Source organism: Canis lupus, chromosome 13, assembly GCF_048164855.1.
Source record: "Canis lupus baileyi chromosome 13, mCanLup2.hap1, whole genome shotgun sequence".
Classification (NCBI taxonomy): Eukaryota; Metazoa; Chordata; class Mammalia; order Carnivora; family Canidae; genus Canis; species Canis lupus.
The window spans coordinates 39,405,948-39,429,189 of NC_132850.1; the positions used below are offsets into that span (position 1 = coordinate 39,405,948).

The window sequence follows — 23,242 nt, forward strand, 5'->3', positions numbered from 1 at the left end:
ATTTTATTGTGAAGCATCATTAGAGGAAAGTAAAACTTGAATAAAAAAAGATTTGCTTCTAGATTATATGAAATGAATAAACATGTCCCTAAAGTGTTTAAGTTGGCAAGTATGGCAATCTGTTATTCAACATTATGTTATTATAATTTACTTACCGACCTTTAGAGAAGGAAGAAATTACTTTCAAATAATTCTTAGTCTCTGCAATTGTCATTTGAATCGATTTCCTTGATCATATTCCTTCCCTTTAAGACTATGGAGATACTATACAGTTATTAAAATACCTGAATTAAAGTATCAGCTGATATCGGGCTGTGAATTCAACCATAGAATTATTGTGTAGCTATGTATTTTCACAGGGAAGGGGGCGAAAAATGTGCATCAGACATGGGACTATCAGAGACCAGGTCTTTGAAGTCATTTGGCATCAACGGTATATTACTTCTAGGTCAGATGGTGTTAAGTAGACTAAAACTTGGGAAGTTTTCCTTTAAATTATGATCCAGGAAAATGAGCTGCTGGTGTTCATTGTAAATTCATTTATGAGGTCAGGCCTTCAGAACTAGGAATTACTGCTTATTGCGGAGAAGCAAACAGAAAGTCTGCCTCTGTAATTTCCATCACCCAGGGCTAGAGTGAGAGCATGCCAGGCCCAAGATTTGGTGGGGTGGTTCTGAGCAACTGGTAAACTGGAAAGCACCCAGTAGCCGAATGAAGTCTTCTGCTTAGTACAAGGGAGGCTGTTGTGAAGAGCAGGAACACACATTCTCACCGTGCATTCAAATCTTCATTGCCTCCCCACTCCGGGGACTGCCCAGCCCTTATGCTGTCTTGACAGTACTTGAGTGGATTTGCAGACCCTGCAGTCCTAGCTTAGAGAGGAAGAACTGCACCCAGTCGGTTGGTGACAAAGGACCATAGTCCACATCTGATTTTCCTTTCTTTATAGAGAGACCCGGACCCACTGGGCTACAAGTTGAATGTCAGTTTCAATTGGAAGTGGGGTCCCCCTGGGTTTACAGCACATGCACACCAGTCTAGGGGGTCAAGGCTTAAGCTGAGGAAGATTTGGGAGATCTGCATTTCTCATCTCTGATTCATCTTCAATTAGCAGTAGTTCTAAACCCTTCACTTTGTGTTTATTTGCCCCACTCTGTCAGATAACCTTCTGAGACCTAACAGATCCTTTTTAGGAGGAAGGAGGAGCTGTTATTTTTACCAGTGTTTTCTGTGCCAGGCTCTATGCTGGGCTTGTTCCACACGTTATTTAATTGAATCTTCACAACAAGGCTGCAAAGTATTATCTCTGTTGTCTAGATGGAAGCAGGTGCAGAGAGGTGAAGTCACCAGAGCCCCACAGCAGAGTGGTGGAGCTGGGGTTTTGGTCCGTGTGGTTGGCCTCCTCACTGACATCCTTGGGCGAGAGGATCTAGGAGCATCGTTTCAGTTACACACTTGGTAATTCATTATTCATTTTGCTCATTCACATTATGCATCATGACTAATCCTAAGTCCTGAGCTGTCAGAGTTGGTCCCTGCTCTTTTTTTTTTTTTTTTTTTAAAGATTTATTTATTCATGAGAGACACAGAGATAGAGAGGCAGAGACACAGGCAGAGGGAGAAGCAGGCTCCATGCAGGGAGCCCGATGTGGGACCCCAGGATCACGCCTTGGGCCGAAGGCAGGCACTAAACCACTGAGCCACCCAGGGATCCCCTGGTCCCTGCTCTTGAGATGCTTTTGCTTTGGGTATTCTGGTTAACCCATCTTTGTGCCTGTAAGGATTACTTTTTTTTTAATTCATTTTTTTAAAAGATTTTATTTATTTATTCATGAAAGACACACACACACAGAGGCAGAGACATAGGCAGAGGGAGAAGCAGGCTCCATGCAGGGAGCCCAATGTGAGACTCGATCTCGGGTCTTCAGGATCAGGCCCTGGGCCAAAGGCAGGCACTAAACCCCTGAGCCACCTGGGCTGCCCAGGATTACTCTTTGAAAAAAGAAGCGGGGCCCTATTCCGATAGGAGCCAAATGGATGGCCGGGATTGGGGGATGTTTTGGATTTGCCAGCACTTGGCTACTACCCAGCCGGGTCTCAGTTCTCAGATGATTCAAGTATTGAGTTGAGAATGTGGCAGCCCTGCAATGGTCTGCCCCCTGGAGATGCTTATTTCTACTTCGAAACTCTCAAGGGGTTCAGTTGAGAATAGCATTAGCCCTGGGGTTACTGGAGCCGTGTGCCTTCTTTCTGCCTTGATTTCATTTCCTTTCACTTGAAAAGGTGTAGCCTCTCAGAGCCTTGTTTTCCTTATTTGTCAAATAGGGACCACAACACTTGATAGAGTTTTTTGTGAGGCCTGAAAAACATGTCAAGCATCTGATATGGGGCTCAATAGTATTCTTATCTTTTGTCTCAGTTACAGACTTCATTCCTTTGCTGCCCATGTTTCCATGGTTTACAAAGTCGGAACTTGTGACTTCTGCTTTCTCCGAGCATCCTTTTCTACCTCGTGGTAGACTTACCTTTTTGCTCTTAGCTCCCAGGAGACAGCCTTCCCTCAGCAGGAAAGCTGTCATCTGCTTTCTTCTGAGACATCTCAAACTTTCTTCTCTTTGGGATATGCATGTGCCCACCAGTGCTGGAGGGTTGGGAATGAGAGTGGAGGAAGAACCTTGGGCTGGTGCTTGGGAGTGTGGTAGAACTCTGGCTTTGGCTGTCACGTGTATCCAAGTTCAAGTCTTGGTTCTCAGGGACCTGCTTTTTGGGAGCCTCTCGTGCTGGAGACGTACAGGGGCTGCCCAGCTTCTCAGGGGTTCAGGAGAGCCTCATCCATCCAGAGGTGAAGCTTCTTACACTTTGTTGTAATAGAATTACCTGGGAGACTTAAAAACTTCCCTAAACCCGGACCTTCTCCCAGGCTGGTTAATTCAGTATCTGGAGATATGGTAATCAGGTCTCTGTATTATTTTAAAGTTCCCCAAGTTCCCCAGGTGAGTCTAGAGTGCAGTGCAGGTTGAGAACTGGTACCCTGTGCTGTCTGTCACCCTCATGGCCAGGCCGTTGCCAGTTGTTCTGTCCCCCTGCCAGCTATGTGTGTGACCCCTGCTTATACAGTGTGTTCCTTTCCATGCACTGCCACGATATCCTCAGGAGTGTTGCTGAGCAGCCCAGATGTTTGGTCTGTCCATTATAGTAACACGGACAAGGGGCTCTTTCCGGCTTGGATTTGGTGGCTAATTTATAGAGCAATTCTTTTAGGGTTATTACCAACAGTTCCTCCTCTGGTCATGGCTTGCTCTATCCAGGTGTCTCCCCTGTGTGTCCTTGCTTTCACTTTTTACCTAGTGCCGTGATTATTCCCATCATGGCAGACACTGTTGGTGGCTGTCCTGGTATCCAGTCTCTCCCTTTTCCTAACAACTCCTGAATTGTTGGGGCTGCCGTGTGCTCACCTAAAATCAACAGCTACATTTTCCAGCTGCCTATATAGGGGTGGCCAATGAGTGATAAGTAGAAGGTGCCAGGCGGGGCTTCCAGGAAAGCTCCTAAAAGATTGCCTTACTGGGGATCCCTGGATGGCGCAGCGGTTTGGCGCCTGCCTTTGGCCCAGGGCATGATCCTGGAGACCTGGGATCGAATCCCACGTCGGGCTCCCAGTGCATGGAGCCTGCTTCTCCCTCTGCCTATGTCTCTGCCTCTCTCTCTCTCTCTCTCTCTTTGACTATCATAAATAAATTTAAAAAAAATTAAAAAAAAAAAAAAAGATTGCCTTACTCATTTGGGAGGCAGGAGACCTTAGGTCATTACCATTCTTTTTATGATCTGGAATTCGGATGTGCTGGGTAATGCTCCGGCAGCCATTTTGTGATTGTGGAGTGACCTTACAGATGCTATATGCTAAGGATGACAGAGTAAGAACAGAGAAGGAGCTTGTGGACCTACCATTCCAGCCCTGTCCTATTTCTGAAGTTCGTGTTACATGAGAAAAAATTCAACCCTTCCCTATTTAAGAGACTGTTCTTTCTGGTCTTTGCTACTAGTCCCTAAATTCAGTTCCTGATACTGAATAAACCAACCTGATGTATAAGAGCAGTCCAACAAATGTCAGTGACTGTCTCTGCCTCCTCCACCCCCTCACTCTAGCCACACACACACTCTTCCTCCTCTGATCAGTAACTGGACATCTAGCTTGCTGGGAGGCTGGTGGAGCTTGGTGGAATCTCAGAAACTCACAAAGGACTGATGCATGGATCATGCCCAGCCCACAGGTGAGTTTTATTTGGCCCACACTTATTTTTTAAAATGCTGAATTTGTTGCCAGCATTTGAAAATCTGGTAATTTTGCATAAATTCTAATTTCTTAGAAAATCTCTTGGCCGAGGGTCTTCATTTCTGCCTGGCAACAGTCAGCTGAGAGTAAGTAGCAGCTGCCCCCTGAGATGAGTCGGGTGCTCTGTGGATTGTCATAGACCTCCCCTCCCCCCACATCACCTGTGTGGCTCTGAAGCCATCTGAGTTTGCAGCCTTCCGTCTCCCTATCCAGACACATCCCCAGAAATGGCCTGCTCAGATGGTATTCCTGAATTTCCTGTGCCTTTCTTCCGCATCTCCCTTGACTCAACACTTAGCACATCGGGGCTTTTGTTTTTGTTTTTTTCAAACTCTCCAAAAACTGAGCATGCACTTTTGATAAGTGGAGAGAAGTCAGCCTCTCAAATGTCAGAAAACAGCTGATGTTGCTTCATACTTGGAGGCATCTTGACTTCCCTTCTCATGTGTCTTACTGAGGAGAGGCAGTACGAGGGAGAGCTTGCAGGCTCCTCAGGGAGCAGCTGTTGGGATGCTTGATTGAGACTGAGACATCCAGAGGACAATTAAATTGAGCATTGACTATGAATTGCTTTGAACGCCATGTTATGAGTAAGAACGACTCCCTCTGAGTTTGCCCTCACTGTACTTTGACATATAACTTATGTGTCCCCTAAATGGCAGGCATTGGAAGATGCATGATAAGCTCTGCTGTGCTGATGAAGTCTCTTCTGTGACCTGCATGCTCCTCAGTTTCCTGGACGTCTGAGGAAACTTCAGCTGCTGGGGCTGCACCTCCAGCCGGGGTGACCCTACTGGAGCTGTTCAATGCAGTCTCGTTTCCTTTCTTTTTTTTTTTTTAGATTCATTCATTCATTCATTCATTCATTCATTCATTCATTCATGAGAGACACAGAGAGAGGGAGAGAGGCAGAGACACAGGCAGAGGGAGAAGCAGGCTCCATGCAGGGAGCGACGTGGGACTTGATCCCGGGTCTCCAGGATCACACCCTGGGCTGAAGGCGGTGCTAAACCGCTGAGCCACCCGGGCTGCCCCAGAGTCTCTGTTTCAGTCTGATGGAAATCCTCACGTCCTTGGTCATTAACTACTCTTGGAAAATTGAATGCCCATGCAGTTTTCACAAACATAGGAGAGTAAAACAAAAGCTGTTTTGATTATAAGTAACTTGTAGCTATAATTCTTTATGAGTTATACAGTGTGCAGTATGTTGTGTCTTTGCATTAGCAGCTTTAAGCTAAATAGTGCCACAATGAACACAGAGCAAGTTCTCAGTAGATTGGCTTGGGATGAAGAGAGGAAACAGCTAAGTGGAATTGGCATTCCGAGGTCTGCTCCAAATTCTTAGGGTTAATTCTCCCTGGCTCATGGGTACTAATGGGATTTCACAGTACACAGGATGGTGACTGGGCAACAGGCCTAGGAGATTCTCTGCCTGCTTTGGAGATGGTTTCTGTGGGAAGCAGGACTCTTGCCGGGGCACCCAGATGCCTGGGTTCACTTGCACAGACCACAGTAAATGGGTGTGGGGTGGGCCAGATGGAGCAGGGGCGGGCTGATGCAGCCTGGGTGCAGGTAGGTTCTGTTGGCTTATGTTGGCTGATGTCCCAGTTATATTGTAAGATGTGTTTATAACTGTCAGATTGCTTGATTTTCATAGGAAACATAGTGAATCGCCTTATTATATAAAAAGAAAACTGAAAAACAGAATGTCCTAAAGGCTTTATTCCATATAGACTTATGAATACGGTCATTATATGACAGTTCTGTGGGAGAAGAGTGAACTCTGGAGGCTAGCCCACTTACCAGATTTTCATTTCTTTTCAGAGCAGTGTTACTTGGGGTCCAAGTGTGAATTTTTATTTTTGAGAATTTGGCCATGTGTTCATTATCTAGGCCTGTTTTGGTGCTCCATCATATCCAAACATTGTCTACCCCAATATTATTTTCTAGTTATTCCAACAGAAAATCTGGTGTGTCTTGAGAAAAACTACTGCCATGACTTATTAATGGATTAACTGGGATTAATTTTCATGGGGTTCATTCACCCAAATTTATCGTAGAATATAATTTAAGAAAAGAATAGAATAATTCAATTAAAGTTCTTTTTTGGAATAATATTAGCCTTCAGGGATCCCCAGCCCCCCGTGGACACTGCGGTTACTGATGTGTCAGACTGCTCCTTTAAGACATGAGCTGCAAGCCCCTCCTTCATCGTTGGGCTGGCTCTCTTCCACTTGCCCCTCGGACCTCTCTTCCCTCTTCCCTGCCCTGTGTAGACTGCATCAGTGGGCTCCTTGTCCTCTGGCTTCCAGGGAGGTCAGGGAATGCAGGGTGGAGAGTGAGATCAGTGTATTTTAATCCCTGGCTCCCCCTCAGGGCCACCACAGCTGGCGGTGTCCTGCAGCCTGTCTGTCAGCCCCCTCCTTTCCCTTCCCCTTTAGGCGATCACCAGCCCAGGGACACTGTTCCACCCATCTGTTTCCCTACATGCTGCCAACACCTATGTAAGTATTCTATTTATTAAACTCTTAAAATATCCCAATTGGAATGTGCCATCTGCTTCATGCTGGGACCATAACTGGTACAAACAAGCATCTGATCCACAGAGAGAAGAGGACTGCTGACCTCTTGGTGGTTAGCAAAGATAAAAAGGGGCCCAGTTAGCTCAGCTGAAGCATTACCATCTAAAATCCTCGCCCAAACCTTTCCTCAGGAAGCCTGTCCTTTCTGCCTCTAAATGTCATCTCTTCTCAGATGGTTTTAGTGTTTTCAGAGACCTGGGTCCATGCATGTCAGGCTGGTAGCACCCCAAGTTTGTTTTGGTGTGTGTTTCAAAGAGTAGCAGAGCCAGCACTGCAGGGGAGATCTCTGGAAAGTCACAGGTTATGGAATATGAATCGTTGACCTTTCTAGTGTCTCTGACTTGCAGCTGGCATGTGTGTTTTAGGAAAATGGAAGGATTGATGTTATGTAATGTTTTGACCCCCTACCAAGATTCATATGTTGAAGCCTAATCCTCCGATGTGATGGTATTTGGAGATGGGCCTTTGGGATATAATTAGGTTAGATGGAGTCACGATGGTGGGGCCCTCAGGATGAGATTAGTGCCCTTGTAAGAAGATACACCAGAGAGCTTGCTGCTCCCCAACCTTGCACCCGTGTGCATGCGAGTGTGCGCTCACACACACACCAAAGAAGTCACATGACCACACAGCAAGATGGTAGATGCCTACAAACCAAGAGAAAGAGCCCTCAGAGAGAAACCTATTTGCCAGCATCTTGATCTTGGACTTTCCAGCCCCCAGAATTGTGAGAAATACATTTGCTGTTCAAGCCACAGAGTCTGGTATTTGGTTTAGCAGCCCAAGCTGAGTGAGAGATGTGTAGATGTTTTGCCAAACATGCTATCTGTATTGTCCCAGACAAGTGATCTACTTGGGTGGTCCTTGCTCATTTAGAAATTTCTGTTTTGCCAATTCTACTGTAATATTTAAAGACATTGGGGATTTTCTGGCTGAAATTTAAGGTTTAAAGGCCAATGTACCTTTTTTTCAGACTGGTTGAACTTAGAAATGAGCACATTTTCTCAATTTTGCCATTGCTAAAAAAAATCCCTTTAAGCTATAGATGTTGAGGAGGCTGGGCCTTTGATTTTGTTCCTAAATGGAAGCAGAAAGGTGCTCACAGAACGATGCCAAGCACCAGTGGCTGTACAATTTGTTTTATTTTGTGTGCTTTTTTTTATATAGGATATAAATAATGACAAAAATTACAAAATTTATAACTGGAAGCCCAAGCATATTTACACATTTTTGTTTCAGCAAAGCTACTATTTACTTTGCTCCTATACAATTACCTTTTGGTACCATATTTCAGTGTTATTTTACTCTCCATTTACTACATACATATCAACAGTGAATAGGCAAAATATATACAAGGAACTGTTCAGGTCAAGTAATTTAATATTAAAATTCTTCAACACTGAACTAAATCCATATACATTTGTCAGTTTCAAATAAAATTTAGTTATCCTTCTTTAAAACTCACCAACTGATGAATAACTGATAATCCTCAGGTTTAAAATAATACAGGTTAATTAAAAAAAAACATTAAGACAATCCCACAATTTATCAATATCTATAATGAACTTCAAAATGATTCACAATATGATCAGTTAGAACAATATACGTTAAAATGTTACTTTTTTCTATAATGATATTGGTACTGTTTATATAATTTGATTCTACATAAATATACATTATGGTATCATACAAATACTCCACAGAGACATTAAAAAAATTAAAATACCTTAAAGAAATGTAAGTAAATTTTATTTAATCAAATAGTAAGCAAACATTTATTTGTTTCAAGAAAAGAGTTTTATTACTTTGGAATATCTCTTTTTTTTTTTTTTTTTTGTATTTTTTTTCTAGAAAAAAAATTTTTGCAATAGAATTTTATTAACACCTTTCTCAAACAAGGTTTCCATGACAGAAATCTTGACAGCAGGAGCCCTAAATTTTTTTTAACGTTTTCTTTAAAACACTGTGAAGGTTAAAAAAAAACAATCTTTGCAGCTTATGGCTGCATCAGCACTTTCGGTTGGATGCCAGTCTGCTTGCCCTAATCTCCTGCTCTGGGGAGGGTCATCAGCGCTTTGCCACGCCCAAGCCGGTCCTCTTGGTGGTAGCAGTAAAAATTTAGTTATTTGAAGTGAAACCAGAAACATCCTTCACAACTAACCTAGTTTTCTTATCAGTGCATTAATGAAACATTCTTTTAATAAAAATATTTAATACAAGACACATTTTTCTGTGCATAATAAATTCCTCTGTTTTGAATCATTCTTAAATTTTGAATCAATCCATAGATGTAAATGTTTTCTTTATCTGACATGGTTGATTACATATAAAATCCACAAATATAGAAATTGGGAAACAGGATTTCCTGGCAATCATGGGGATGGTTTTTATCCTTATGCATGGAATGATGCTTAGTGATATGATTTTACAGGTGTTTTATGGGGGTTAGTTCTGTTCTGATTCTACCTTTAAAACTGCTGACTGTGAAAAAGCCAAGATTTTTATACTTTTAGGCAGTATTAGAGATCCCCTGTACCTTTTTTTTTTTTAAAGGTATTATCCCCAAATTCAGCAAAGCAGTGTTGGGGGCAGAGTCATTAGAAATAACCTTGGGTGGTGGCAGGGAGGGGAGTCGGGAGAGTCAGCAAAAAATCTCAACTCATGCCTTTCAGGGGTTACGGCTGGAAAGTCTTGTTTGCACACTTTCTGTCACTGGTGCAGAAAGAACGTCCCCAGGAATGGCCAGCGGCCTTTCGCCCGTGACAAGGCCACACAAACAGAGCAGTCTTCCTCCTGGGCTGGGTGGAAACGGAGGCGCGAAGGGAAGCCTGCTCCGGGACTGCTCAGTGTGCAAGGCACCGCGAGGACAGGAGGATGGGGAGTATCAGAAAATTGTGGTTTCATACTTGGTATTAATTCCTCTCTTGGCTTCTTGTCCCGGCTCCACAATCCACGGCAGATTGGCCAGAGTCTTTTGCTCAGATGGGTCGATCTGCTTTAAAACAGAAAGGCTGATGCCTGTTATACGGTGCCTGTAACCAGAGTGCGTATACGCTTCCTAACACTTCCTGGGAACTGACACTAGGCCCTGACAGGACTGCGGGGATATTAGTATGTGAAAATCATGTCTTTGTCCTTTTGATACACGTTTATTGCATAAGGTGTATGCGGGGTACTTGGAGGGTGGGCAGTGACTGAGAACCAGCCCTTGCTCTTGAAGGCACACAGATGGGGAGCAAGCACAGAAGCACTTCAATATATTGAGGAGAGGGAATGGAGGAAGGGAGGGTGCTCTGTGGTTAGTGAGCCAGGGGAGCTCCCAGAGGAGATGAACCAGGTTAGGTCACTCTCCAGCTCAAGCCTACAGTAGTTGCCATCACAGACTAAACCCGAAGTCCTCAAGGCAAAATCTTGAAAGTCACTGGCTTTGCTTCTCCCTGCATGCCAAGCCCACATCCTGGGCCTCTGCTCACATCATCTACTCTATGGGAAGGCCTTTCCCCAGACACCTGCATGCCTTGCACCCTGATGTCATTCAGGTCACAGCTCATCACTACCATCTCACCTGTTCATCACCCAATACAAAATAGCATCCTAACTTTTCTGCTCTTCTCTGCTCTATTCTTTATAATCCTTCTGCCACACACATCATGTTTATTAGTTCATCTTCCATGGCAGTGTAGGATTTTGTTGTTTGCTGTTTCTCTCAAACTTAGAAAAGCTCCTGGCAACCCAATAAATAAATAGCACACAATAAATGCTTATTGAATAGATATTATAAAAGAATGAAGTAATGTCTAAACAGCTGAAGGGTGAGCTAGAGTTTGCCTCGTGATGGGGCAAGGAGAGGGGGAACGGCACGTGCAAAACTCCTGTGATAAAGAGAAGTGGCTGAGAACTTGCAGTTAGTTTGCAGAGTGGAGAGTGGAAAGGTGAGCAGGGCCAGGTCAAGGTAGGCCTTGAATCAGACTGAGGCTGAGCTATAAAATGCTTAAAACTGTTCTGGCCCCCGTGCATCCAAAGTCAGGCCATTCCTGAGTAAGGCTTGAGCTGTGAGCTCTTAGGAGGGGCCTTGGACGGAGTTTTCCATCACACTGCTGCTTCATCTTTTGGTGTTTCCACATCTGCCCTGGCCTCCTGCTCTGCTCAGGAATGGTGGGGCCAGGAAGCGGGGAAAGGCTCTCATTTCTCTTGCACTGTGACCTTGGGAGCCTGCTGGAAGGCTACGGGATCCGTGCCCTTTGACTACCTTCCAGCATGAACTGATTGTATCTCCACAAGGCTCACATATGCTTAGGCATTGTGGAATATGTCTCAGCAATAAACAACTGGATTTGAGGGAAATGGAACATGGGCACCAGTTGAGGGGGATGGGATGTTGAGGCAGTTAAAGGACATCAGTATTATTCACTGTGTAGTTCATATTTCTCAGTGGACGCTTTTAGATGCATATTCTATGAGCCCTCATGGCACCCAACCCAGTTGTACTCTTCTGGAAGGAGTCTGTGGAGACCAGAGTCAAGTCAGATGGAGACATCTGCCATTGACAGATTTATCAGTCCAATGAGAAAGAATATGATACGCTATGAGATGATCCAAAAAATATTCTGAAAACTGGACATTTAACTAGAGGTTGTTTTTTTTGGGGGGAGGGGAGACAGATAATGAACAAATCTCCATCAATAAATGCTACACAGAATTAAAAGCAGGTATACAATTGAGTATGACTAGGTGTCTACCTCAGAATGGGCCAGGAAAAGCCTCTTCATGTAGCTGAGACCTGAATGACAAGTGGGAGTCTGCTGTGCAGAAATATGGGGGACCCTATGGTAGGTGGAAGGAAAAGGTGGCACAAAGGCCTCCAGTAGGAGTGAGCTTTGTTCTGTTCCGAAGTAGGAAGGTCTGAGCATCAGAGAGAAGCTTGATGGGAAATTAGGTTTAGGTACATGGGGGCAGTGGTGCCATGATCTGATGTGTGTTTTAGGATCACTCTGCTTGCACGAGGAAGAAGGAAGGTTGTTAGGCTATGTACTGCCATAGTTTTGGAGAGAGTAGTGGTGGTAGTCTGTGTAAGAGTGACTGAGGAAATGGAGAGGAGTGGCTGGATCTGAGACATGTCTTAGGGGTTGTACACAGTGGTCAGAGGAAGATGGGAATTAAGGATGACTCTAGATTTATGGCTTGAGCAGCATGGTGAATGGTTATGCCATTTACTGAGCTGGGAAAGACAGAGTATAAACAGCTTTGAGGGGAGAATCAAGGATTCTGTTCTGGGGACTTCCAGGGAAGATGGAAGAGGGGGAGAATCCTAGGCTCACTTTATCTCCTGCTATACCTTGATAACACCCCCATCAGTGTAAATGACCTGTAGATTGGCAGGACAGACTCACAGCTAGACAGAGAAAAGAGGTCACACTGAAGAGGGTAAAAGGGTAGAGATGCAGTTGGGAGCCAAACAGATCTGCAGGACCTAAGGAAGGGATACTGTGGGTACAGAGGGGAGAGGTGCAGACCCCACCCCAGGCACCCCAGGCACCAAGGACCTGCACTGGGAAGATGAACTCCCATGATACTTGGCTTTGAAAACCAGAGGGGCTTAACGTTGTGGATTTTTATAGTCGGGGGCTTAACATATCTGGAACTTTGAAAATCAGTGAGAGAGAGAAAGTGAAAGGAAACTGAGTCCCTGCCCTTAAGGAGACAGCATAACAAATAGTGTCACCAGGATATGGCATTGAAGCAGCAGTTTGAAAGATACCTGGGGTATACGGGAGGGAGGGAGATTTGTTTACTGATCTCAGAGCATGTGCTGCAGGGGCAAGGATCTATGGGAGACTTACTCAAGAGAAAATGAACTGGCAGGCACCAGTTCCCTCTTCCACGCTCCAGCCTAGACCAGTACACCTGTGTGAACCACTGCAGCAAGAACACTCACCACTTGGCTTGCTAACAGCATGCCCGGCCCCCAAGCTCTCCTGCAGACCTACCCCCAACCTGGTCTTGGCCAGTCCATCCAGAACAACGCCACAAGCATGGCAGTATGCAGGCAGCCCTGAGAGGGGTTAGCACCACTCCCAAAGGGACTCCCAGGGAAAGGGGAGTAAAACCATGCACAGCAATCTGACTGTGGCCCCAGGAGTGGGCTGGAGACTGACATCCGGTCTGACTACAGGCCCCACTCTCCAACAAAAACTTCTCAGGGTACAACCCAGGGAGAGTGCCCTGCAGTGTGATGCTCCTGTAGCTCTGGAAAATACCTGGTCTAACCCAGCTCAAGCCTAAGGCAGCCCCAGACTGGCCCACTATCACAGGGAACCAAACCCTGCCCACAATAGGCAAAGAGAGCCATAGAAGACAACTGGACTGAAGGCAAAAGCAGCTCACCACAACAGTAAGGTGCACACAACACACATAGGGGACACCCCATAAATGCCAGGTTCTGATGAAGAGGGGACATTGCACTGCAGGGCACTATAGTGGCACTTTTGCTTTTTGCTAAGGCCACTACTTTCAAGAGCAAGAGGCATGACTGACTCTGTTCTGTGTCAGAACAGACAGGGAGTTAGGGAGTTAGACAAAGTGAGGAAACAGGAATGTGTCCCAAATGAAAGAACAGGACAAAATCACAGCAAGACAGCAAAACTCTCAGAGATAAGTAATATGCCTGATAAAGAAAGGTCATAAAGGTACTTACTGGACTTGAGAAAAGAGTACAGGACCTCAGTGAGACCCTCAACAAAGAGACAGAAAAAACAAAACAAAACAAAACAAAGAAACAATCAGAAGAAGAACCCAATAACAAATTAAAAATACACTAGAGGGAATAAATAGACTAGAGGAAGTAGAAGAATGGATCAGTGATGTGGGGGACAAAGGAATGGAAAACAATCAAGCTGAACAGGAGAAGGAAAAAAGATTAACAAAAAATGAGAATAGATTAAGGGAACTCAGTGACACCATCCAGTATAATAGCACTGCATTATAGGGATCCTAGAATGAGAAGAGAGAGTAAAAGGGGCAGAACATGTATTTGAAGAAATAATAGCTGAAAATTTCCCTAACTTGGGGAAGGAAATGGAAATCCAGATCTAGGAGGCACAGAGAGCTCCTAACAAAATCAACCCAGGAGGTTCATACCAAAACATATTATAATTAAAATGGTAAAAAGTAGTGATAAAGACAGAATTTTTAAAGCAGCAAGAGAAAAGAAAAGTTACATACAAGGAAGCCCCATAAGCCTATCAGCTGATTTTTTTAGCTGAAACTTTGCAGGCCAGAAAAAAGTGCTGAAAGGAAAAAACCTGCAGTCAAGAATACCCAGCAAGGCTATCATTCAGAATAGGATAGAGAAAGAGTTTCCCAGACAAAAGTTAAAGGAATTCATGACCACTAAACAAGCCGTACAACAAATATTAAACAAAACTCTGAGTGGAAAGGAAAGACCATAAGCAGGAGTAAGAAAAGTAGGAAGCAAAAAAGCAGTAAAATTAAGTATACCTTTAAAATCAGTCAAGGGATTCACAAAATAAAAGGATGTAAAGTATGACACCTTACACCTAAAACCTGGGGAGGGGAGGAGAGGAGTTAAAAATTTAGTGTTTTTAGAATGGGTTCAAACTTAAGTGACCATCAACTTAATATTCACTACCATCTGAATAAGATGTTATTTTTTTTTTAATTTTATTTATTCATGAGAGACAGAGAGAGAGAGAGAGAGGCAGAGACCCAGGCAGAAGGAGAAGTAGGCTCCATGCAGGGAGTCTGACATGGGACTTGATCCCGGGTCTCTAGGATCACACCTGGGCTGAAGGTGGTGCTAAACCGCTGAGCCACCTGGGTTGCCCTGCATTAAGATGTTATCAGAAGGGAGACAGAACATGAAGACTCCTAAATCTGGGAAATGAACTAGGGGTGGTGGAAGGGGAGGAGGGGTGGGGTGGGGGTGAATGGGTAATGGGCACTGAGGGGAGCACTTGACGGGATGAGCACTGGGTGTTATTCTGTATGTTGGCAAATTGAACACCAATAAAAAATAAATTTATTATTAAAAAAAAAAAAGATGTTATATACAAACATTATGGTAACCACACAACAAAAACTGTGACCAGATACACAAAACAAAGAGAAAGGAATCCAACTACATTACTAAACAAAGCCAGCAAACCATGAGAGAAGAGACCAGAAGAAAAGAACAGAAAATACTACAAAACAAGTAACAAAACAGTAATAACTACATACCTGCCAATAATTACTTTGAATGTAAATCAAATACATAGGGTGATGGAATGGATAAAAAAGCAAGACTTGGTATATGCTGCCTCATTTCAGACCTAAAGACACCTACAGATTGAAACGAAAGTGAAGGGATAGAAAAGCATTTATCATGCAAATGCAAGTGAAAAGAAAGTCGGGGTAGCAACACTTCTATAAGACAAAATAGACTTCAAATCAGACTGTAACAAGAGACAAAGAATCCTAATCCTAAAGGGGACAATCCAACAAGAAGATACAACAACCATAAATATTTATGCAGCCAACATGGGAGCACCCAAATACATAAAGCAGTTCATAACAAATCTAAAGGAAGGAACCAATAGTAATACAATAGTAGTAGGGAACTTTAACATCCCACTTACATCCATGGGTCATCTAAACAGAAAATCAATAAGGAAAGAGTAGCTTTGAACGACACCTTGAACCAGATGGATTTAACAGATACATTCAGAACATTCCATCCTAGAACACATTCTTTTCAAGTGTACATGGAATATTCTCCAGAATAGATGTTAGGCTGCAAAATAAGTCTTAACAAATTCAGAAATATTGAAGTCATACCATGTGTCTTTTCTGACCACAACACTATGAAACTAGAAACCAATCACAAGAAAATATCTGGAAAGAACACAAATACAAGGAGTTAAATAATTAATAGGCTACTAAACAATGAATGGGTCAAACAAGAAATTAAAGAGGAAATAAAAAAAATACATGGAGAAAAATGAAAACAATGATGCTAAATCTCTGTGATGCACCAAAAGCTGTTTGAAGAGGAAGTTTACATCAACAGGCCTACCTCAAGAAGTAGAAAAATCACAATGTAACTTTACACCTAAAAGAGCTACAAAAAGAGAAAACAAAACCTAAAACCAGCAGAAAGAAAGAAATAATAAAGATTAGAGAAGAAATAAATGAAATAGAAAACTAAAAAACCAACGGATCAATGAAACCAGGAGCTGGTTCTTTGCAAAGAGATCAATGCAATTGATAAACCTCTAGCCAGACACATCAAAAATAAAGGACTCAAATAAACCAAATAAAAAATGAAAGAAATAACAAGTGACACCACAAAAGTAAAAAAGAATTAGAATATTATGAAAAATTATAATTTTTCATAATATTCTAACAACAAATTGGACAACAAATTGGACAACCTAGAAGAAATGAAATAAATTCCTAAAAATCTATAATCTCCTAAAACTGAATCAGGAAGAAATAGAAAATTTGAACAGAACAATTACCAGCAATGATATTGAATGAATAATCAAAACAACTCCCAACAAACAAAAGTCCAGGACCAGATAGCTTCACAGGTGAATTCAATCAAACATTTACTTTTAAAATTTTTTAAAGATTATTTATTTATTCACGGGAGACAGAGGCAAAGACATAGGCAGAGGGAGAAGCAGGCTCCCTGCAGGGAGCCTGATATGGGACTTGATTCTAGGACCCCAGGATCATGTCCTGAGCCAAAGGCATATGCTCAACCACTGAGCCACCTAGATGCCCCTCTAACTGAACATTTAAGAAGAGTTAATACTTATTCTTCTCGGGACACCTGGGTATGTCTATGTCTCTGCTTGTGTCTCTGCCTCTCTCTTTCAAGAATAAGCAAAAATCTTAAAAAAAAAAAAAAAAAAAAGCAAACCTTTTTCTTCTCAAACTTTTCCAAAGAATTGAAGAGGAAGGAAAGCTTCCAAATTCATTCTCTGAAGCCCACATTACCCTGTGATACCAAAACCAGATAAAGACACTATCAAAGAGAGAGAGAGAAACTATAGGCCAATATTCCTGATGAACATTCATACAAAAATACAACAAAATATTGGCAAACCATATTGAACAATACATTAAAAAAAATCACTCCCCACGATCAAGTGGGATTCAATCCTGGAATGCAAGTGGTTCAATATTTTCAAATCATATCAATAAAAGAGAAAGGATAAAAAGCATATGATTATTTCAAAAGATCCAGAAAAAGCATTTGACAAAGTGCAATATCTATTCATGATAAACATGAATAGATAAACCCTTAACAATGTAGGTTTAGAGGGAACATACCTTAACATAATAAAGACCATATTCGAAAAACCCACAACTAACTTCATACTCAATGATGATAAACACAGCTGTTCCCCTGAGATCAGAAATAAGACAAGAATGTCCACTCTCACTACTTTAATCAACAAAGTTCTGGAAAGTCTAGCCAGAACCATCAGACAAGAAAAAGAAATGAAAGGTAGCCAAATTGGTAAGGAAGAAGTAAACCTTTATTTGTAAATGACATCATACCATGTATAGAAAACCCTAAGTCTCCACCAGAAAACTACGAGAACTGAGAAATGAATTAAGTAAGGTTTCAGGATCCAAAATCAGTATACAGGAAACCACTACATTTCTATACACTGATAATGAGGTAGCAGAAAGAGAAACTGACAAACCAATACCACTTAAAATTGCACCAAAAATAATAAAATACCTAGGAATAAACTTAACCAAGTTGTTCTTTTACCTGAAAACAACAGAACACTGATAAAAAAATTAAAGATGACACAAGCAAATGACAAGATAGTTCATACTTATAGATTGGGAGAACAAATAGTATTAAGATGGCCACACTACCCAAAGCAATCTACAGATTTAGTGCAATCCCTTATTAACATACAAACAACAGTTTTCACAGAACTAGAACAAACGATCCTAAAATTTGTATGGAATTACAAAAGACCCTGATTAGCCACAGCAGTCTTGAGAAAGAAGAACAAAACTGGAGGCATTACAATCCCAGATTTCAACATATCCTACAAAGCAGCAGTCATCAAAACAGTATGGTGCTGACACAAAAACAGACACATAGGTCCATGGAACAGAAATTAACCCATGATATGATCTATTAATCTTCAATAAAAGAGATAAGAATATGCAACAGGAGTCTCTTCAACAAATGTTGCTGGGAAAACTGGACAGCTACATGCAAAAGAATGGAAGTGGCTCACTTTCTTACACTATACACAAAAAATAAACTCACAATGGAGTAAATATCTAAATGTGAGACCTGAAACCATAAAGATCCTAGAAGAGCGAGCAGGCAGTAATTCCTCTGACATCAGCCATAGCAGTGTTTTTCTAGATATGTCTCCTGAAGCAATGGAAACAAAAGCAAAAATCAACCATTGGGACTACATCAACATAAAAAGCTTCTGCACAGCAAAGGAAACAATCAACAAAATCAAAATACAACCTACCGAATGGGAGAAGATATTTGCAAATGACAACTCTGATAAGGGGTTAATATCTACAATATATAAAGACTGTAAACAACCCAACACCCAAAACGCCCAATCATCCAATTAAAAATGAGTAGAAGACATGAAACATTTCTCCAAAGAAGACATATGGATGGCCAAGAGACACATGAAAAGATGCTCAACATCCCTCATCATCAGGGAAATGCAAATCAAAACCACAATGAGATATATCACTTCATACCTGTCAGAATGGCTAACATCAACAACATAAGAAACAAGTGTTGCAAGGATATGGAGAAAAAGGAACCCTCAGGCACTGCTGGTGGGAATGCAAACTGGTGCAGCCACTGTGGAAAATCAGTGTGGGGCTTCCTAAAAAATTAAAAACAGAACTACCAATATGACCCAGTAACTGCACTACTGGATATTTACCCAAAGAATATGAAACATGAAGTTGGAAAGATACATGCACCCCTATGTTTACTGAGCATTATTTACAGCAGCCAGGATATGGGAGCAGCCCAGGTGTCCACGGATGGATGAATGGATAAAGAAAAAGTGGTGTGTACACACACACACACACACACACACACACACAGGAGGGAATAGGACTCAGCCATACAAAATGAAATCTTGCCATTTGCAACAACACAGATCCACAAGGTACAAAGCTAAGTGAAATAAGTCAGAGAAAGACAACTACCACACGACTTCATTTATATTTGTTTTCTAAAAAATGAACAACAACAAAAAAACCCCAGACTCTTAACTTATAGAGAAATGAGGGTTAGCAGTGGGGCAGTAGGTGGGGGATGAGGGAAACAGGTGAAGGGGATTAAGGCTCCGTGTCCAGATGAGCACCGAGCAGTACGTAGAGCTGTTAAATCTCTACTATAAAGTGGAAACTAATGGAACACTGTATGTCAATCATACCGGAATTAAAGTGAAGAGAATTCTGTTGTGGACATGCTGCGTTTCAGATGTCTGTTAGATGTCGCAGCAGTTGGACACACAAGTCTGGATGTGTGGGAGTGCGCCAACATTGGGAACCAGTGGGGCCCGGTGGGGGCAGAGCTGAAGGGACCGTGGCATCTGAAGGGAAGACTTTCGGGGACCGGTATGTCACTGGTGATGCTCAGAGATGAGGGATGAGCATGGGACGGAATGGCCGAAGGGGGGTAATAATGAGCCATCAAGGGGCAAAGGCCAGATGCTGGAGGGGTCGTCCCCACGGAGGGTGTTGAGGCTGCCAAGAACCGTGACAGGAGTAGAGGCCTAAGAGAAGGCTGCAAACCAGGAGCCGCGTGGTCACCAAGGGAGGTGCTTCCTGACAGACGTTAGGGATCCTACGCCTGCCCTGTGACCCCACAAGCCAGGGACCCCACAAACAGAGAGGAGAGAGCTAGAGCTAGAGGGCGGACGGGTGTGAGGGCGGGCACCTGGGTGCTGCCCCGTGGCCGCCGAGCAGAGCCGGGTGGAGGCTGGCGGGGAAGCACGGAGGCCGCGGGACGGCCTCCCCAGGACACGAGGTCTCGGCGGCTGCGGAGGGGAGGGGACGTTCCTGGAGGAAGGAGGGCGGCTCTGCAGGGCGCCGGGCGGGAGGGCGGGAGCCCGCTCAGGGCAGCGAAGCCTCAGGGAACGTCGTTTCCTCGCCTGCCGGAACCTTCAGGAAAGACTGGGCAGCACTGGGCCCCCCCTGTCGCAGGGCTGCCGCGGGTGACAGAGAAAGTCGGAGTGTCCTTGGGAGCCTCCAGGGTCGGATGCCCCCCCGGGGTGCGGGAGCCGGGCGGGGGTGGAGGGCGCAGGCCGGGCGGAGACGCCCCCCCCCACCCGCCGGCCCCCAGCGAGGCCTGCAGCTCACGTTTCTTTCCTACTTACCACCGATTTGCGGATGCTGACGCGGGGTTTGGGGATGGGTTTGGAGGGCTTGTTTTCGAAGCTCTCGGGAAGCGTCGACGAATGGCCCCCCTTCCTGGCCTGCAGCGCGAGCTGGTAAGCGACCTCGAACGCCTGTCCCAGCGTCAGGATGATCTCGTAGGCCAGGTTCTGCGGGAGAGGGGGGGCGCTTACCCCGCGGCCGCAGGCTGGCCGAGCCGAGGGGCGGGGCGACAGCGGGGCCCCGCCTTCCCCGGGCCGCACCCCCTGGCCCCAGGGGCCGCCGCGGCTCCCTCCCCGCCGCCGGCCCCGCCGCCCCTGTGCGCCGGCCCACACGCGCCGCAGGAGCCGTGCCTGACAGGGCTGGGCCTTTTTACCTCAAACATCTGTGATTCAGTGAACATCTCCGAAGCACAATCAAAATCTAATTTAGGCGGAGGGGAGAGGCATTAGTCATGCTGCTGTGGTGTCTCACAGCTACAGCCGCCAGCGTGCAAACAGAGCCAATTATCCATCTCTCTCGTGAGGCGCTTGCTCTCCCTGTGGGTCGGCTCCATATTTCATCATCAAACCAGCAAGAGACAGGAGAGTGTGTCGGGCCCGAATGCCGGTCGGAGCAGCGACTGGGAGAAAGGGTCTCCTCTTCAGACCTTCAACCGCTCCCTCCAAGACGACTCTGGCTTTGTTTCCTCTTCTCTGGATATGTATCCCCGATTCCCGCCTTCTCTTCCCCGCACAGCTCCGCCCGGTCTTCTCTCAGTGAGAAAATCCGACGCCGCCCACCTCAAAGAGGCAGGTCTTGGCCATGCCCCCGGGTCAGGGTGCACCAGAGCGCGCAGATGCCCGTGGCCCACAGGGGGCCCGCAGACAGCGGGCGGGGGCTTCTCAAGGTCTCATTCTGGTCAGCGACCCTAGAATGTCTGTTCATGGTTTTTTAAAACACAGATGGCCTCTGCTTATGCTGCTTTTGCAACGGTGCCCCCGCACCCGCCCGTCCTCCCCAGTCAAGCACATAGAAAGGCTCAATTCCCATGGTGCTGGGCAGAACCGCCTGGGATTGTTCCCATGTGATGACGTCAGGGCAAGGGACACAGGATGGCCTTCGGAAGCCACGTGGACGAGGCCATGGGTCTCTGGACAGACCAGGTTTCAGGGCGACACCAGACTGTTGAGGTCTTACGCTCAAGGAGGGACAAGGCCTCGGAGACGGAAAGCTCTTTCAACAGAGGAGGTATCTTCCTCTCTGGGTGACAGAGGAAGCGATGGCCCCACAGGATGGATGTGTGCTTGCGGGAGACCCCGAACCCTGCACAGCCCACTTGAGCACCTCCTGCAGTGAGCGCAGATCCCACGTTTGCCTCCGAGGAGGAGTCACACGAGTAAATTAGCAGGGCACCCACAAATGACAGTGGAGGAGGGCCGCAGACAGCTCCGGCCAGCCCGGCACCAAGAGGGCGGAACCCTTCGACTGCCTACCCCGGGCACCCACGTCACCGTCAGCTTTGCCTCCTAGCGCGCAGAGGGGAGCCTCTGAAAGGCACACTGGGGCTTCTGACCTCTGCAGTCTCCGTGTGAAGTGCTGGGTGCTCGGGCTTGCCGGCAAGCCTGTGGAGATGGTTGCCGTCCAGCTGACAGGGCTCTGAGGCAGCCACTGGTGCGCTGGGTGCGCAGATGGGCTGAGGGAAAGGCAGCAGACGCGGTGCCAATGTGCAGCTTGTAGCTACTGGAGCAGGAGCTTAAGGAGTGTGAATTGCTTTATCATTAACCTAAAAACAAATTCCTGAAAGTGAGATTTACTTAAAAGCTCCAGTGTCTTCAAATGAAAGTCAAAGATGCTCATTTGAGCAAGTGTGATTTTTCGCAGGACTATTATTGGAAGCCTAAAGGTTTTGAAAGGTCCCAGGTTAGAAGCCCTGCTTTTTCATTTTTTAATTAGTTTGTGGTGTTAGGAAACTGCGCAAATAAGACACGGAGACCACACTGTGTCCAATGGCCTCTCCTGGTTTGGCTTGTGTTTTCTCTTGATGCCTGGCTTTTCATTTTAATTTAGAATAAAGAGTTCTTTTCTCATGATCATGTACAGTAAGGAGTTGGACATTGTTACCTTCCCTATCTCTTTTGCCACCTCAATGTTTGAGGTCTTGATTCTGGAAGCCAGGGAGGGTCCACGGGCATGAGGAGCGGCTGGTTCTGACAGGGCTTCAGAATGCTGAGTGTTTCTGACCCTCAGGACCTGCAGACACGTCTTTGGGTGGGGACGAAGGTTCATTTCCCTTGCCTCTCCTTACCTAGTAACTTAGATACACTATTTAAATGGGAGGACACTTATTGTGAGAGTAGGAGCTTCTCCTGGGATGAGACCAAAAGTCAATACTGCAACATGAGGGAGGCTGAAGTGGCCTCCTCCTTTGAGCCAGGCCTGCTGCCCCCAGTGACGTTAGCTGGCACTGGGGCGCTAGGGATGCTGCTCCAACACCTGAAGGCCCAACTACCCTCTACTTGTATTGTTATCTTCACAACTGTGGTGAGGCCGGTGCCTGGGAGTGTGGCTGGCACACCGCAGGCGCTCAGTACGTGCTCGGTGAATGAATGGATGAGGAGCCAAAGGACACGCCAGGGCCACAGCACTACCATAGCCGCACCCTGTGCGGTGTACGTATACTACAGGGTCGTTGCCTTAGGCAGCACAGCTACCATCACGTGAGGACTTCCAGGCATTAGGAATTGAGTGGGCCAAGCCTTAGAGTTGTTGTCTTAAGGATTACCACAGTTACCTGCCAAATACCATTATCCTTGCTTCATAGATGAGGAAGTCGAGGCTCAGAGAGGTTAAGTAACTTGCCCAACATCACAGAACTAGAAAGTCACAGAGCTGTGATGTGAACGAGTGTCTGTGACTCAAGGTCCATGCTTTAACCCTACCCCGC

The 23,242-nt window shown here is 45.0% G+C and overlaps 2 protein-coding genes across 44 annotated transcripts in view; one reads left to right on the forward strand and one right to left on the reverse strand.

Annotated features, from left to right (window-relative positions):
• APAF1 (apoptotic peptidase activating factor 1) overlaps positions 1-23,242 on the forward strand; it is a 145,617-nt gene that overhangs the window by 92,604 nt on the left and 29,771 nt on the right. For 18 of the 23 annotated variants that reach the window (XR_012005948.1, XR_012005953.1, XR_012005950.1 and 15 more), the window contains one exon: positions 6,775-6,837. The exons of the other annotated variants lie outside the window; for them this stretch is intronic. Coding sequence is in view for 7 of the 18 variants with exons in the window: in XM_072773240.1 (XP_072629341.1) it covers positions 6,775-6,837 (63 nt within the window). In the remaining 11 variants the exon portion in view is untranslated. The remainder of the gene's footprint in view (positions 1-6,774; positions 6,838-23,242) is intronic. 23 annotated transcript variants of the gene reach the window in all.
• ANKS1B (ankyrin repeat and sterile alpha motif domain containing 1B) overlaps positions 8,039-23,242 on the reverse strand; it is a 1,043,873-nt gene continuing 1,028,669 nt past the window's right edge. For 15 of the 21 annotated variants that reach the window (XM_072773230.1, XM_072773229.1, XM_072773228.1 and 12 more), the window contains 2 exons: positions 20,319-20,486; positions 8,039-9,910 (listed from right to left, as the gene is read on the reverse strand). In XM_072773230.1, coding sequence (XP_072629331.1) covers positions 9,800-9,910; positions 20,319-20,486 — 279 coding nt within the window. In that variant the 3' untranslated portion in view covers positions 8,039-9,799. Of the gene's footprint in view, positions 9,927-19,879; positions 20,148-20,318; positions 20,487-23,242 lie in introns of all 21 variants that reach the window. The other 6 variants (XM_072773232.1, XM_072773225.1, XM_072773220.1 and 3 more) reach the window with 3 other exon arrangements.